The sequence below is a fragment of the Procambarus clarkii genome, chromosome 44 (genome assembly GCF_040958095.1).
Source record: "Procambarus clarkii isolate CNS0578487 chromosome 44, FALCON_Pclarkii_2.0, whole genome shotgun sequence".
Taxonomy (NCBI): Eukaryota; Metazoa; Arthropoda; class Malacostraca; order Decapoda; family Cambaridae; genus Procambarus; species Procambarus clarkii.
In genome coordinates, this window is record NC_091193.1 from 15,351,913 (window position 1) to 15,369,448 (window position 17,536).

General features: G+C 38.0%; 1 protein-coding gene across 1 annotated transcript in view; it reads right to left on the bottom strand.

The window, feature by feature from the left end:
- Positions 1-1,863: 1,863 nt before the first annotated feature.
- The window catches only part of LOC123745284 (uncharacterized), a 172,502-nt gene continuing 156,829 nt past the window's right edge, over positions 1,864-17,536 (bottom strand). The window contains exons 3-4 of the mRNA XM_069300662.1: positions 13,240-13,601; positions 1,864-9,440 (exon numbers count right to left, since the gene is read on the bottom strand). Of these exons, the coding sequence (XP_069156763.1) occupies positions 9,320-9,440; positions 13,240-13,571 (453 nt within the window). The 5' untranslated portion in view covers positions 13,572-13,601 and the 3' untranslated portion in view covers positions 1,864-9,319. The remainder of the gene's footprint in view (positions 9,441-13,239; positions 13,602-17,536) is intronic.

The window sequence follows — 17,536 nt, forward strand, 5'->3', positions numbered from 1 at the left end:
CGAAGAGAGGAGCTGTTCCTCGCCCTAGACGCTTGTCTCTCCAGCCTTGCTCCCCTGTGCGCACCCCCCTCCTGACACTTCAGGGATAACTACCCATTCCAGGAGGCAAACTATACACGTTTGCTGTGGAGATGCTCAGCCGTCTTTGTTGGGTGAAAGCTTAAGGAGTTCCAACCAACTTGGTCAACAGTATAACCCGAGACCTCGCCCGTCTGGCCTGGAATACACTGGGCACCGCAGGAAAAACTGAAGATTACTGCAGTCATGAGGTGAGCCTTATACTTTGTGTAATCAACCCTGCAGAGGTGATGCTATTATACATTGGTACAGGCGTCTCTCTGCAGTTTAAAAAAAATAGAGATGACGTATATGACAAATACATAATAACGCCTTTTCGGCGCTTTTATTCTATGAAATCGGGTTACGAACACGTTAATTGGGTTATATAACGTTTAGCAAATTTTACCTAGAAAATTTAACTGATCGACCATCGTTTACTAAGAAAACGAGAATTTCTGTATGTAAATAACGTGGATGAATAATGAAAACCGTCTCCGTAGCGAATTATAAAGCTTTTTATTTTTTGCGGACTGATAGCCTGTTGGGTGTATTGAGGCCAGCCTAACAAATGGCGAGGCTGTCCTTGCGGTCACCCATACATTTGCTGACAATACCCATCGGTACGTAGCCTGACTGACGAGCACGTCATCCACGGCGCTGTCATCCATTGCGACTTTGACACGAGAGACCATTTTTAATATTTGGGGTTATCTTGAGATGATGACTTTGGGGCTTAGCGTCCCCGCGGCCCGGTCATCGACCAGGCCTCCTTTTTATTACGCACTCCCCGGGAAGCAGCCCGTAGCAGCTGTCTAACTCCCAGATACCTATTTACTGCTAGGTAACAGGGGCATCAGGGCGAAAGAAACATTTTTGCCCATTTATCTCCGCCTCCAGAGGGAGATCGAACCCGGAACCTCAGGACTACGAATCCGAAGCGCTGTCCACCCAGCTGTTTGGCGGAGTGCTACATAGCCTTCCCGGCTTGGTGCCTTCTTTTGATAATTACTTATTTTTAATGTTTGGTTAATGTTTTCGTCCACCTGCTTTTCCCTGAGTTACTTGAGGGGATTTGTGGCGCGAGGACTCTTGAGATCTCTGGCCTTTTCGCTAACCATCTTGCGAAGATGGATATTTTATATCAGATTTTGCAACTCGTCATATAGTCTAGAGTAGCTGCATAAATACAGGTATATGTTAATATAAAATCAAAGATAATTTTTTAATGTGAATTGTTTACCATAGACTGGCATTTTACTACATTTAAAATAACATTGGTAAATGTAATAATTCAATTTATTATAAATTAGCCATTATTGTATTTCTAAGATTAATAAAACATTTGAATAAGCTAAATTTTAGTTACAGTTGATCTGAGGAGTGATACATATTTATAGTACTGTACAAGTTCTTTAATGATTCTTGATATTAATATACATTAGAATTCTTGTATTGTTTTTATATTACAATGTCCAATTGCTGAATTAATAAATATAATATTTTTACCAATTCGTTGACCCGGTGTAATTAATGTTTGTAAAAGAGTTAGGCTATTGTTTAATATTGCTGACATTAAAATATATTCTGGGTTCGATTAATTGGTATGAGGAAATTCCTGAGAACTTTTCATAAGCGTAATGTCCTCTGTTCACCAAACACTAAATAGGCACCTTGGAGTTCCTAGAGTTGCGTCGTGGGGAAAGGTCAGTCGTTGACCTTAGATGACCTCGATAAGTCTAACATACTTCCTGTCCCAGATTATGGGCAACGGGAAAGTGGAAGGGATTATGCAGTTACAATAAGTATTCAAATATACTTTATTCATATAAAAGTACAATTCATAAATGTTTTCTGTTAATTCATTTTTTTTTTTACAATTTAAGGACACCATTTTTCATTCTGTACATGTTTTGTCGAGATAATAACAAAGTTAAACAAAAAAATCGACTGTGGGAGGCGATAAATCATCGATTGAAAGTCATGTACATTTATTTTAGGAGGAAATAAATGGACATGATCCAGTAACTTCAAAATCTTGTACAGTTACTGGAGCTTTGTAATTTATGTACAACACGCAGTTTTAGATCTTTATAATTAATGGTACCTGTGGACTTATGTGGAATGACATGTTCTGAGATTTTACAAATTTCAATCTTCAAATTACTCTGAATACAACCTGGTAGGACAATTTCATAATTAAATCAAGTATATTTTATTGTTAACATTATTTCTGTGTAATGCACACACACGAAACATAAATACACACACACGCACACACACACGCACACACACACACACACACACACACACACACACACACACACACACACACACACACACACACACACACGTACATATAAACACATGCATATATAAACGCGCGCACATATAAACACACATGCAGAGGAGGAGGTAGAAGAAGCTAATAACTTTCACAGTTTCATAGTTTCAGAAGAAATGACAACACATAGGAGGGTTGGCAGTCCCTGCATTAAACTGTCAGTCAGGAAGTTTGCATATAGGTGGGACTTGAAAGTTAGGGCGCAACCATGCACATTTATATGCGTACATTTGAGTGAGTATACACACACAATCACAAAAAAACAAAGACAAAATCGAATCACGTTTTCCCCGCTCTATCACAAACAAGAAAACTTTTGAAGGCGCGGACGAAAATCTTTGTTTATCACTAAGTAAACATATTACAAAAACAGTGCATAATAGACCACTCCGAGATTCGTTTTATTTTATTTTAGTGCTGAAGTTTTTTATATATTTCAGCAGTGTGCATATATAAATATATATGCACACTGCTGTAGTTGATAATGCATTTAGAGTTTTCTGTATTACTGTAGGCGTCTGCATTGGGGGTCCTTGACTAATGTTACTGTAGAAACTTAACTAAACTACTAAATATTAACCATACAAACTAAAACGCATCACAAAACATTCAATTTGCTTAAAACTAGGAATATGTGGTTGTGTTGCTCAGATGCCTGTTGACAACGTTATAACCTAACTCGTTTATTCGGCACCAACAAAAAAAAATGAAAACTATGAGAAAAAACTTACATGAGGCGCAATCATCACCTGCGATACGTTGTGACGTTTCCTTCGGCCTCCACATAATTAACTTTACAGTGGAATTGTCATTGACTAAGCCAATTTAAACTTAACATAATTAGCCTAATAACGTGCGAATAGAAATTTGGATTTGAATCATCACCGATATTAACTTGATAAACACCTCCAAAGGATACATGATCAACTAGGCTGTGATTCATACGTCAGGCTGCGAGCAGCCGCGTCCAACAGCATCTGGTTGACCAATCCAGCAACCAGGAGGCCTGGTCGAGGACCGGGCCGCGGGGACGTTGAGCCCAGAAATCATCGCAAGGTATGCATATGAACAAATCCACAAGGGCCGTGACGCGTAGTCGAACCTGCGTCCGAGAGCATCCCAGACGCTGCCTTAATCAACTGAGCTACGACATGGTCAAATATATTGAGAAAAATAAGGCAGTCACACTATCCAGGAATTTATAAGTACCTATTATATACCATTAACTGTACACATGCTCTCGTATGAGGGCTCTAACTTAATAATTCATACAATAATTACCTTGGCTTCTCTCCCCATCAAATTGTGGAACAAATCAATTAGTTTGGTGCAGTTGACAACTAATTTCTGCATTTTACTGTTGTCTCGCTCTTTATTACAACACCAGTAATAATTATAATAGTAATAATAGCTAAATAATATAATTTTATGTTGAAAATAATTTGAAACAACATATCACAAGAGTTTTCTTAAAAGTACCAATTTTTCTGGGGGTGGGAACTCTCCGAGAAAAAGACCTGGCAATAAGGATCAGGCCAGGTATGTTGAGGGGAGGTACAAGGAGCTACCTTCATTGTAAGAATTATCTAGAAGGATTCATTGTAAGAATTACAAAGAATTTCTCTCTCAGAACACAGCTGAACACCTTTCGCGCTGCTATAACTTTGTGTGTGTACAAGGTAGGGTTTGTGGATGACGGAGAGAGGGGGAGGGGGGTTTGTTGCTTGAGAGAGTGTGTTTAAGGGCAGGAAGACTATTTTATTTGACGATTGTGGGTAGTGATATGATTGAGGTTGGGGACGGTTGTGGGTAGTGATGGTGGTTTGCGGGTGGTGGTAACGGTTGTTGGTGTAGAGGTGATGGCTGTGATTGTGGTGGATATAGTGGTGGCATAGTTCACTTAGTAATGGTGGTAATGATGTGGAGGTGCATAGCAGTGATTTTGATAATTAGTGATAGAGTGAAAGTGATTAATGACGGTGGCGATTAGCGGCTGGAGATGGTTTTTACTGAGCAACTGTGATGCTAGAAGCAAACATTTAATCACTGTTGTGTACAAGGAGCCCCCGATCCCGGTTAAACCTTGCATAATCGTTGTAATCCATTGGACACGCGTAATAATTGACTAGTGTTCATAGATGAAACATTTCAATATGTCTGTCCCTGTAGTGATACTGCTGTTTCTAAGGGATGGAGTTGCTTTGTATTATCTTGGAGATACAGTTGCTACACCCACCACTGCTGTTATTGTTGTATATCCTGCTGTAACTGCTGGGGGGGAAAGGAGTTACGATACTAGAGTTACTCTGGCTTCTGCAGGGGGGGGGGGGGGGGCAGCACTTACAGTAAACTTTGCTATCAAACGGCCGCGTAATACTTTTCCCCACTGGTCCAATAACAATGCAATGCATTTTGGCCTCGCTCGCTATCTGTAAAGTTTGGCATCTCTTTGTTTACTTCGGTCAGCTGATTGTTATAAACTGAATGTATGTTGTAAGACATTGCACTATCCTGCAGCTCGTAATGCACAAGAAAAACCATTATATGTATATATATATATATATATATATATATATATATATATATATATATATATATATATATATATATATATATATATATATATATATATATATATATATATATATATATGCGAACAAGCTTGAATGGTCTCCAAGCCAATATGCAACTCCTGCAGGGGTGAGGAGTTTTCAGTTGCATATTGGCTTGGGAACAATTCAAGCTTGTTCGCATTTGTGTTACTCATGTGGCCCAACATGCTAGGTGATTCGATGAAATATCTGTAGCCAAAATTGACCACCGAGTGCTGTCGGGGAATGGGTTAAGGGTCTGACGACTTCCAATCCTTCTGAACAGTCAGTGTAGTCTAGCGGTTAAAGCACTGGATACCCTAAGGTGCATGATAAGAGCCCTGGCTATCCGGGTTCGAATCCTTTAGGGGTGAAGAGCTTTCGGTTTATAAAATTCTGACACTTGCATGAAAGACTTATCCAAAGTAATTTTGTTTGACTTTATTTTTTAAATAAGCTTAAAATAGCTGAGTTATTGAACAGGATGGGGCACATACCACCTTCCCCCCCTCCTAGCAGGCCGCTGCCCCCATACAGGTATTGACGCGTTACAGAAAAAAATACAATGAGGATCTACGGTTATCCTTTTACACTAATATTATTATTAACACATTCCTGGTCTCCATTTATCATTCATTATGATAAATGAAAATTATCATAATGAATAATAATTTATTATCATTATTGTATATTAATATCATTACTATATATTATCACTTGACCAATATTAGTAGTCATTATTATTAGTAGTATTATTACTATTACTGTTCATATTATAATAGCCGCGATCCCTAGTGGTGTTGTGACGGAGCGCTAATGACCTACACAACACACCTCTCACCTCAGTATATCTCTGCGAACTACTCTCAAGTGTTGTAAACTTTTGTGTACGAGCTTTTAAAGTTGCGGGCCTCACAATGGTGATTAAAACAATTAGAGGCGGGTTTGATGATTAAAATTTACAGTTTTGGTCTCAAGAAGAAAGATTTAGCCATAGAGATTGGTGATTTAGACCTCATGAACACAGCACTTTGAAGATTGACTAGGGAGGATACTGTATTCCATAGTGTTGTACAGTGTTGCATGGTTTTCCAGTTACAGCCCCGCTCCTGTGCCAGTAAGTCCACTACGGGCTCACCGTAGCCCATGCTACGTGGAACTTTTGCTCCGATTAGCTGAATCTAGAACATCAACAAAAGGACGGTGTTTTACAGTGTTATATCGTATTATTCAGTGTTGTGTTCCGGGAGTAAGATGGTGCTGGATAGTGTGACGAGCTCGCGGTAGTTGGCCCACGGCCTAGAATCAGATCTAAAACGAAGTTTTTTCAGCCTAAGATAGGCCTGTCAAAACAGTTATTTGACATAATGTCCTGACCCGTTTGGATTGTGCTGACTACTTAATCATCATAAGCGTATTTTAAGCCTTCTGGTGGAACAAGCCAACGAAAGATTATCTAGGGTTATGGGAGCCATCATATGCCAGCAGATCTTTTTTTTTAAGTTTGCTCGATAATGCACAAATCCTCGGAAAGTTCCCGAATATGTTTTTTTCTGTTTAACAGTGAATGCTCGCCGTATTAAAGCTAACCAAGAGTTGCAGCAAAACGAGAGAAAGCAAGGGAAACAAAAAAATTCAGGACATATAGCAATATAAGCCTTATGCTACTGGACTTTAAGGAATAAAGTGTTTCATTAGCGATCTCTCTCCCGCCGCAGGGAATGTAAACATTGAGGGCTTTGGTTTCCTGGGTTAGTTTAAGCCGTGGATATTTCCGGCCGCTTAATTCTCTCGTGCTGATATTAAACCGTGGTAGGCAGGTGGAGCCGCGCGGGGCGTGTTTGACCAAGCGGGTTTTAACTCTCAGTCATCACATGATCCGCTATCACCAGACGGGGGTATTGACATGAAAAAAAAAAGAATTAACTTTTAGTCTTCGTTGGGACATTTGATGTAAAATATGACTGGACGTAATTGGCTTGGCTGCTGTTAATAGCGTCGTCTCATGTGTTATTCAGTATTATTATAGTATGAATAACGGAGGGTTATAGATAGCCTTAGAAATATTTCATGCATTTTTGGGGCAAGCATTAAGCTTTGGAAGAAAACTGAAGTTAAGGTTGCAGTCCACAGAGGTAAACAAAATGTGCAGTATATGCATTCACAGGCGAAAGAAAAGCTATAAAGATAAATACTCAGCCCGTATTTTGACGCATTCCCAACGTCAATAGACTGATGTACTAAAGTGTCCTAGCCTGAGCAACTAGAGGACCCACGATCAGAAAACGGGACATAATGTTATTCATGCGAGTCGCTGCCTTTTTTTCTCACAAATAAATGTTTGGCATAAGATAAAGTATGCGTCAAAATGCATCGTGCTGTAACGAGAACAGGTTGATATATTTGTATGTGCGCGTGCGTGCGCAAATATTTCTAAAGCCGGGCCGTTCAAATCCTAGTCCACATGAGCTCATTTAATTATATCTTTCAGAGATGTAGTCTGTACTCTGTGTATATGACCAGTAATGATACAAAATGGATGGGATATACTCTTCGCATCAGTGTTGCTCCATATATTCAGGCGATGTTCGACTGTACCACCAGACCTAACAAATACATTCACAGGTTCTAACGCAAGCAGAGCCTAACAAATTACGAAGAAATCACACACACAATTACGCATATATATATATATATATATATATATATATATATATATATATATATATATATATATATATATATATATATATATATATAATTTATGACAGAATTTTCCCATGCAGTAACTAGACAATCGATGTTCAGGTATACACAGTGGAGAAATACTCTACAACAGACCATGTGTCTAACATTTGATTTGTTGCCACGTCAATCACGTTACATGACAACACTAGTTCAGAAACAATATCTTGAGAGGTCTTCATTTCAAATGTAACTTGTGGACTGACCTTTGAAGAAAAAAAATAATTTAAGTAATGAAATGCACATGTATATACATTATTTTTTAACTGACTTTCAATATATTTATAGAATACCTTTATTGCACAATATTTTGACATTTAATTTGATCTATATTTGTCTGCCATTTGGCAACCTTGGTCCAGATTCACGAAGCAGTTACGCAAGTACTTACGAACGTGTACATCTTTCCTCAATCTTTGACGCCTTTGGTTACATTTATTAAACAGTTTACAAACATGAAAACTTCCCAATCAACTGTTGTTATTGTTATAAGCAGCCTTCTGGTGCTTTGGAGTTCATTAACTGTTTAATAATTGTAAACAAAGCCGCCAAAGATTGAGAAAAGATGTGCAGATTCGTAAGTACTTGCGTAACTGCATTGTGAATCTGGCCCCTTGTTTTTTATCGGCACCAAACTCATCCGAAAAGTCTTGCGGGGTTATGGATTTTACGAGGCAGAGGAGCTCCGTTCTTCTAGCGGCCGTGCAGCATGTACGCATCCGCTTGAGGTGGTCTCTGAAGATGGCGTGTGTGGAAAGAAACTCCGGTGGGAAGCTCAGAGTGTGAAATTTTGAAGATGTTTCTAGTTGATGGTGGCCGACGTGGTATTGATAACTGGTGGTACTGACGATGGTGGTGCTCGTGGCTGGGTGTGTGTGTGTTGGTGATAGTGATGATTGTGGCACAAGTACTGGTGGTAGTATTGATTGTATTACAAGTGATGTTAGTATTGCCAGTGTTGGTGGTAGTCGTCACTAGGAGGCGGCTGTGGTGCTGAATCAGTCTTATTTTTTAGAGCTGTAGTTCGCACGATGATAACGATATTTTGGTAGCTGCGGCATGTACCACCTTCCCCACTGACGGCGATGGTTGTTGTTTCCGGTGACGATATTGCTGGTGGGATGCAAGTGCGTTTGTTGAAGTGACTGCGACATGCCTACAGTTTGTGGTAGTTGCTGGTTGAAACGGTAGGTGTTGTTGCGTGCTCGGCAGGTGTCACTGGTGAGTTGTTGACCATAACACCAAGAAAGTAATGTCGGAGCTAACATACCCAAAAATTTTCTTTTGAAGACACTTGATTCCAGTAAGACTTGACAAAGTTTTCACCTGGGGGAACAGGTGTTACAAAGCATACGTAAGAATATACGCCTACTTCAAAAGCAATAAAGCTTGCAATCACCAAAACACTAAAAATAAATAAAAAAGAACACTTAGATTAAATATGACTGGTTATAGAAACAAAAATAAAACTTAAGGCGAGATGAAATGATTAAGATTAGGATCTTATTAAGTTGCAGGTTGCGACAGTGGGTTTCTTTGAGGGTTCTGCTGTAAGGCGAGGATGGGGGGGTGGCGGCGGGGTTCATACAGGAGGGTCCTTGGGAGTTTCAATGGTGCTGTTGTACTGCTGGTCAAGCACGTCGTCCTTGGCGAAGGAGTACATGTCCTCTTCTAGGGTCTCGTCGCCGTCGTCGAAGCCAAACCTGCGGAAGGAGGAAAAAATCAGTGCCTTTGGTATATTAATTACCCTCTTAAGGGGAAATCTTGACGGCTGATGAGCATTGATTCACTATAGGGGGGGTAGAAATAGCCTAAGCTACTCTATCCCTTTGAGATGCATTTCTTTCTTGTCTCAATAAACATACTTGGTTCACTAGATATTTAAAAGGAATCAGTGGTTTAATGTGTTAATGGTTAATGCAAACCGTATATCAAAGTTGAAGCAGTTTCCAAGAATAATTGATAAATGTTAAATGTCAAAGCTGTGACTGTTAGAAAATACAATTAATCTGACTCTAAAAATACAGTTTACTAAATTCGTACTGAAAAACATTACAAAATGGAAAATTGAACAAACGTCTATAAAAGTTTCCAGTGCCAGTAATGTCATAATACCATTGATCTAGTATCCAGGGGCTAGTAACGTCATCACTCAAGCGTTCCAGATCCTCAGTGATGTCACAGCATCAGTGTTCCAGACCCCAGTAATGCCATAGCATCAGTGTTCCGGACCCCAGTAATGTCTTAGCATCAGTGTTCCAGACCCCAGTAATGTCTTAGCATCAGTGTTCCAGACCCCAGTAATGTCTTAGCATCAGTGTTCCAGACCCCAGTAATGTCTTAGCATCAGTGTTCCAGACCCCAGTAATGTTATAGCATCAGTGTTCCAGACCCCAGTAATGCCATAACATCAGTGTTCCAGACCCCAGTAATGTTATAGCATCAGTGTTCCAGACCCCAGTAATGCCATACCTCAGTGTTCCAGACCCCAGTAATGCCATAACATCAGTGTTCCAGACCCCAGTAATGTCTTAGCATCAGTTTTCCAGACCCCAGCAACGTCATAAAGTCAATGTTTATGTTTAATTTAATTTATACCACATTTGTAAGACCAATCCTGGAGTATGCGGCCCCAGCATGGAGCCCGTACCATGTCAAGCAAAAAGCTGGAAAAAGTTCAGAGGTATGCCACTAGGCTAGTCCCAGAACTAAGAGGCATAAGTTACGAGAACAAGCTACGTGAAATGCTCCTCACGACACTGGAAGACAGAAAAGGAGAGACATGATCACTATCTACAAAATTCTCAGGAATTGATAAAGTAGATAAAGATAAACTATTTAACACGGGTGGAGCGCGAACAAGGGGACACAGGTGGAAACTGCGTACCCAAATGAGCCACAGGGACGTTAGAAAGAACTTTTTCAGTGTCAGTAGTTAACAGATGGAATACATTAGGCAGTGATGTGGTGGAGGTTGACTCCACCACATCACTGCAGTTTCAGATGTAGATATGATAGAGCCCAGTAGGCTCAGGAATCTGTACACCAGTTGATTGACAGTTGAGAGGCGGGATCAAAGAGCCAGAGCTCAACCCCAGCAAGCACAACTAGGTGAGTACTGTTTCTGTATCCAGACTCCAATCAAGTCATAACTCCAGAAAGACGAACTGCAATATGGAGCTTCATTGAAGTATCTTATTCAAATGTATGAAAATGTATAACAAGGTGTTAAATATATTAACACAAAATAGGACATGAAACGATTGATACATATTGGATAAGTTTATATATATATATATATATATATATATATATATATATATATATATATATATATATATATATATATATATATGTATATATATATATATATATATATATATATATATATATATATATATGCGAACAAGCCTGAACTGTATATATATATATATATATATATATATATATATATATATATATATATATATATATGCGAATAAGCCTGAACTGTATATATATTATGGTATATATACATATACCATAATAATGTGTGCAAATGAACTTTACAGAGATAATTTTTTAACTTCCCTCGACAGTGAAGAAAAACATAAGAAATATTGAGAAGATTTATTTTGATGTCTAGACTTAATCAAATGTTTGTTACATACGGTGAAGCCTACTAGACCTGAGGCGATACTCCCTTCAAATTAACCTTGCGGTGAATTTTCAACTTCTTTCTTTATTATGCACCTCATACCCATCCCGTGGGCGGTGGTGGAAAGGGTTACAGAGGCACATAATCGGTTCAGGAACTGAAGCGATTAGTTCGTTTAGCTAAGCAAATAACAATCTTTCGAGGCTATTCTCTATAGCCTCGCTGCGGGTTCATGAAACTCCATCTGGATTTATTTTGGTGAATCTGCTGTTAATTCTTAAATAATATTAATTGATTAGGTCATTCTCTTCACAAATATAAATAGATTTATTTTAATTAATAATATTTCGTACTTTCGGTTTGCGATTTGTAGAGCAACGGTAAATAATATTTAGAATCTAAGGTAAGCGAGTTGACGCAAATTCAAAATAGTGAAATATTTCGTTGGTGTGACATTACCCAAAAAACAGTTCGCTATTTCGTATCATGTGATATATTTTCAACTATTATAACTAAGGATTTATAATGCAACTGATTGATCTACAGGATCCTTGAAAACATACCATCTGATTTCACGCAGTATTCGCTCGATATCTCAATCTGATTTGTCGCCCAAAAAATTCGTGTCTTTTCAGTCCCATTTGACGTCCAATTCTCCTCCGTTGTATTCATCAATCTTCACTTGTTCTTAAATTGCAGAGTTTCTGAATAAGGGAATGAAATTGAAGGTGAAATGTCCAATTTTCCTCTTTCCTGCTCATCGGAGATCAGGGGCCCGATTCACGAAGCAGTTACGCAAGTGCCTACGAACGTGTACATCTTTCCTCAATCTTCGAGGGCTTTGGTTACATTTATTAAACAGTTTACAAGCATGAAAAGTGCCCAATCAACTGTTGTTATTTCTATGAACAGCCTTCTGGTGCTTCGGAGCTCTTTAACATTTCTGTAGCATGGGCATTACGATGTAATCTGATATGTATAAAGACACTATTTTCGATATATATATATATATATATATATATATATATATATATATATATATATATATATATATATATATACTGTATATATATATAATATATAAACGCAAGCTTAACGAAACACACTAAGGATACCTGTCCCAACATTGCTAGTGACTGCCTCTGTTCAAAATACATGAAAAGTATGTGTACACAACATTGTGATTGCCTGTTCGAAATACAGAATGAGTGCCTGTATCCAACATAGTTTGTTATTGCTCGTGTTTCAAGTGAGCTGTTTCTCTTATATGACAGCATTTGGAAGGAGATAAGCTGTCACGATGGCATGGGCCGTCCACACAAATCTGTTGCAAATCTATTTGGATAGGAATTGCAAGTAGTTCAAGTTTTTAACTTTGGAGTTGTGTATGCTGAATGCCATTGCAAGTAATTGTTCAGGAATACTAGAGTCAGATTATATATAATAAATACCCAGTGTTAAAGCAAATTTGGATACTGATATTTTTCACGTTGACCGTATTTTGTACAATTTACCATGAGTTAAATTACAAATATTCCTCTAACGCAGATGATCTAGCTTCAAATTACTGGGTGAGAAAACAGAATATTAGATTTACGATGCATAAGCTTTATCTTTTAAAGAATCCGAGAGTAACATCCTACTGTTTGTGATCAGCGTCGATATTTTCGTCAGATATCCCAGTCATGGCATAGATTTGATTGGTATTAATTTTCAAAATGCTTGCAAATGACAAGACCTCAGAATCTATCAAATTCACGATACCTTATAGAGAACAAATGGGGAGTTATATGTCTTCAAGACCTCAAAGCCTACTGCCTCCAGGAAAAAGCCTAATGCTTGGTACTGGGAAGCAAGCGACTCACCTCCAGGCGACGAAGAAGCAGGCAAGAAGGGTGATGATACCAGCGGCCATGAGGAAGAGGGCGAGTGGGACAGGCGGTGTGTGCATGAGGTGAGAGCCACTCATGGGCTTGCTGAGGATCACGTGGTAGAACACCGAGCCAGCCGTCAGCATCAGCGTCCCCACCAGGAAACTCAATAGCAGGCAGTAGGCGCGGGTGGTGGGCGCTACCTGGGGCGTGAACAAGCCCTTGTATCGAATCTGATTTGATAGGAATCTTCTGCTGGTGTCGGTGGCGAGGGAGCCGGTGGTGCCGGAGGGAGAGCTGCTGTTCTGGTGGTTAGATGGAGACATGTTGCTCGTGGAGTGTTTGTCTGAGAAGACCTGCAAGAGAGGAAGGGTATTTGTAATTGGTGAAGGTGAGAGTCTGACGAAATTTATGGTTTGCGTAATATGTTCAAACACTTACCAAACATTCAAGCTAGTATACATAAATGTTAAACAATTCATGTCACACACACAAACACATATTAACAGAGCCCTTCCAATTTCAGTAACATTTTAAAAACGCTATTCATAAGCTTTGCATAATCCACACAAAATATTATTAAGACACATGCTTCCTACCTCAATGCTTTTGAAATTGTTTTAAGTTAGCATAGAGTGCTGTTAGTGAACTTAACATTAACAACAGCATATATAAAAGCCGCTCAGGCGCAAGACATCGAGTAATATCCATTAAGATATGCAAATTACGGAGAGCGATCTCGAGACGCGTGAATTCCATTAGCGAGTTCCAGGAGAGTGAGGGCGAGGGGGAAATTTCTAAGATGACACGAGTTTCCATGAATTAACACCTTAGGGCGTTGTGTCAGGTCTCAGGGGATGGTGATGAGCCAAGGGTCCGACCTTCCTCTTTATGACATTCCAATCGACATAAGAAAATTCAGATTCTTTGATCTGATTAAAAGAAAAACAATCTTAATTTCTGATGTTTCAAGCAAATTATTTGTCATTTGCTACTTTTTTACACTGCAGCATGTGTTCGCAATATTAATTAAAAAATTTCTCATGTTTATGCAGTGGGAATTTTAAAGCTCGATCAAAAATTTCTAGCAGAACTAGAATTCTGCTTCTATCTGATGCTGTCAATTGTGTAGAACTCTAAAACACAGAATTGTTCACTATTGTCTACTATACGTAGTGAACTGGTGTATTCTTGTCTGACTGCAAAGCAACCTACTTGCATCGTGGGAAGTAGCTGAATTACCATGCTAGTGTTGATTTAAGATAATAGTGCAAAGTCAGCTATTTAGATTCTGTTAACAATTATGTGCATTTTGTTTACGTCGGCGAAGCATTTAGAAAGGTGCGATTCGAACAAAGAACGCGAAGGAAGAAAATTATAATAAAATAAAGAAGATTCGTGCTAGCGATCTCGCCCTTTCCGCCATACTTATATATAAATAAATACGTTATTAACACTTGCACACATACAAATTTACATTCCATTATGAGGGAAAGAACCTTAAATGCAAAATAATAATTTCAACTGTGAAAGCAGCCAGACTGAACAGCCGAACTTATATAATTCGTTTTCTAATTATTAAAACTATACTTAGCTCGTTATTTAGTTATTAAAACTATACATAGCTCGTTTTCTAGTTATTAAAAACCGTACATAGCTTGTTTTATAGTTATTAAAACTATACATAGCTCGTTTTCTAGTTATTAGAACCATACATAGCTCGTTTTCTAGTTATTAAAACTACATAGCTCGTTTTCTAGTTGTTAAAACTATACATAGCTCATTTTCTAGTTATTAAAACTATACATAGCTCGTTTTCTAGTTATTAAAACTATACATAGCTCATTTTCTAGTTATTAAAACTATACATAGCTCATTTTCTAGTTATTAAAACTATACATAGCTCGTTGTCTAAATATTAAAACTATATATCGTTACGTTAGGCTGTGTTACTCTAGGTTAGATTGGGTTATCTTAGTTATTTTTGGTTGAGTAAGGTGAATGTTGGTTTATCAAGTTTTAAAACATAATTTTTGGCAAGGTGTTCAATATAAGATATGACCAGCATTCGACATACCGCTGATAACCTGATAAATGGTGTGGATGCTTTAGTCAATGGGCAGAAACAACTGGATTAATGAATATAGTACATAATTTTAGTGATTGGTTTCCGTATTTTTTTTTTACAAGATGGTTGGTGGGCATATGATTGGACCTTAAATTGCCACCTCTAGACGATTGGAGCAACAACCTCCGCTCGCAAACATTCAATAACAAGTTTACGGGAAATATTTTTTTTTTTGTTTACAATCATAACTATAACATATAAACAACTCTATGCAAGAAGAAACATGATATGATGAACATCTAGCAGACAGCTAAAGGGTATAACAGCTGTTCTTCTGTGTTCTTAAGACAAAACTCAGAGAGGTGCTTCTCTCATTAGTTAATACAATCAAACCAGCTGACTATCCGCTGCTGTTACGAATATAAATTTTCCAGTGCATTTTGGCAGCTAAAAATATTTACCCATCTTGCTTAAGAATGCGTCACGACTTTTTGCGTAAAGTTACCGCAATAAATTCTTATATGCATCATGCAAATTTCGTCCTTAAATCTTGGCAAAAGTTTTAAATTTTTTTTATGGACATCGGATGGATACCCTGTAAAAGGAGGAAAATGGGTTATTATTTTATGGGGGATTTAGGGCAAATTTATTTTTTTGTTTTATTAAAACAATATAATTTATTATATATATATATATATATATATATATATATATATATATATATATATATATATATATATATATATATATATATATATATATATATATATATATATCACATACCGACACGCAGTGAGCTGCGGTCTTCATCGGTATATATATATATATATATACCGATGCGGTATATATATATATATATATATATATATATATATATATATATATATATATATATATATATACACACACACATATATATGTAAGGGGTGGTAGGAGAAGACGATATGTACCAGTGCATGAGAGAGCCCAACAAGGCTCTCCCGGGTGCTGCATATCGTCTTCGAGGCTTAAGGGTCCCTACAAACAACCAGAGGTGGTACCTCTATTTATTATATTACTGAAAACTCCACACCCCCAGAAGGATTCGAACCCAGACAGTCGGTATTGGGGGTGCTATATTAAGTTGGATTAGGGGATGGCTATACCAAAGGAAACAAAGAGTTAGTATAAATGGAGTTAAGTAAAAGTGGGAAAATGTTGTAAGTGGAGTGCCTCAAGGTTCTGTCCTGGGTCCTCTGTTATTCATAATAAATGATTTAGATTCAGGCTTGAGCAGTAGTATTTGCAAATTTGCCGATGATACAAAAATCGGGAGAGAAGTAAACATGGAAAAAGGTGCACTATCACTTCAAGACAATCTGAATAGAGTTTTGAAATGGTCAAAAGATTGGTAGATGCAATTTAATGCACCTGAGATTGCGAAAGAGTTCTGGGAGTTATGATTAGTAAGAATTTAAAACCAAAAAATCAGTGCATTAATAAATGTTCGTTATAGGGCAAATAGGACACTTGAGATTTATTTATCGAAGCGTTAGTAATAAGACACCTGATGTTGTCCTTCGTTCTAGTGAATTTATACCCATTCTATAGTTTGGCGAAAAGATCTTGCTCTGGTTAGGCCCCATTTAGATTATGTAGTTCAGTTTTGGTCGCCAAACTATAGAATGGGTATAAATTCACTAGAACGCGTCCAGCGTAGGATGACAAAGTTAATCCTCCAAATTAGAAACCTGTCATATGAAGAAAGTTTGACAAAGCTTAAATTACATTCGCTAGAAAGGCGAAGAATTTAAGGGTACTTCGTATATCTCCAACCTCTGATTGGCCCGAACGCCAAGTAGACACAACAAAAAGTAGCATCAATCCGCTTTCACCAACTTAGTAATATTACATAGTGTATAGCGTATCTGAATCCCACTAACAAGCGGTTTAATTTTGTTTAGTATTGTTTTGACGAAGTTGTTATTGTGCAGACAGAAGCCTCGATTCACGTGATTAACTTTTCAACCCCGATGGGTGGGTGTGGGATGCATTGTTTCCAAATGAAAACTGTATATTAGCTAGTTCACTCCAAATGGTAAATTGCTTTACTAATAGAACACTGGCACGAAGACTTTAACCTTGCCGGGGTCTATAATATATAAACTACAAATTTAATATTTTTTCTTTGTGTTTACAAGTGTGTGCGGCAGCGTTGAAGGGCCGTGGAGCGTGGATGCTGAC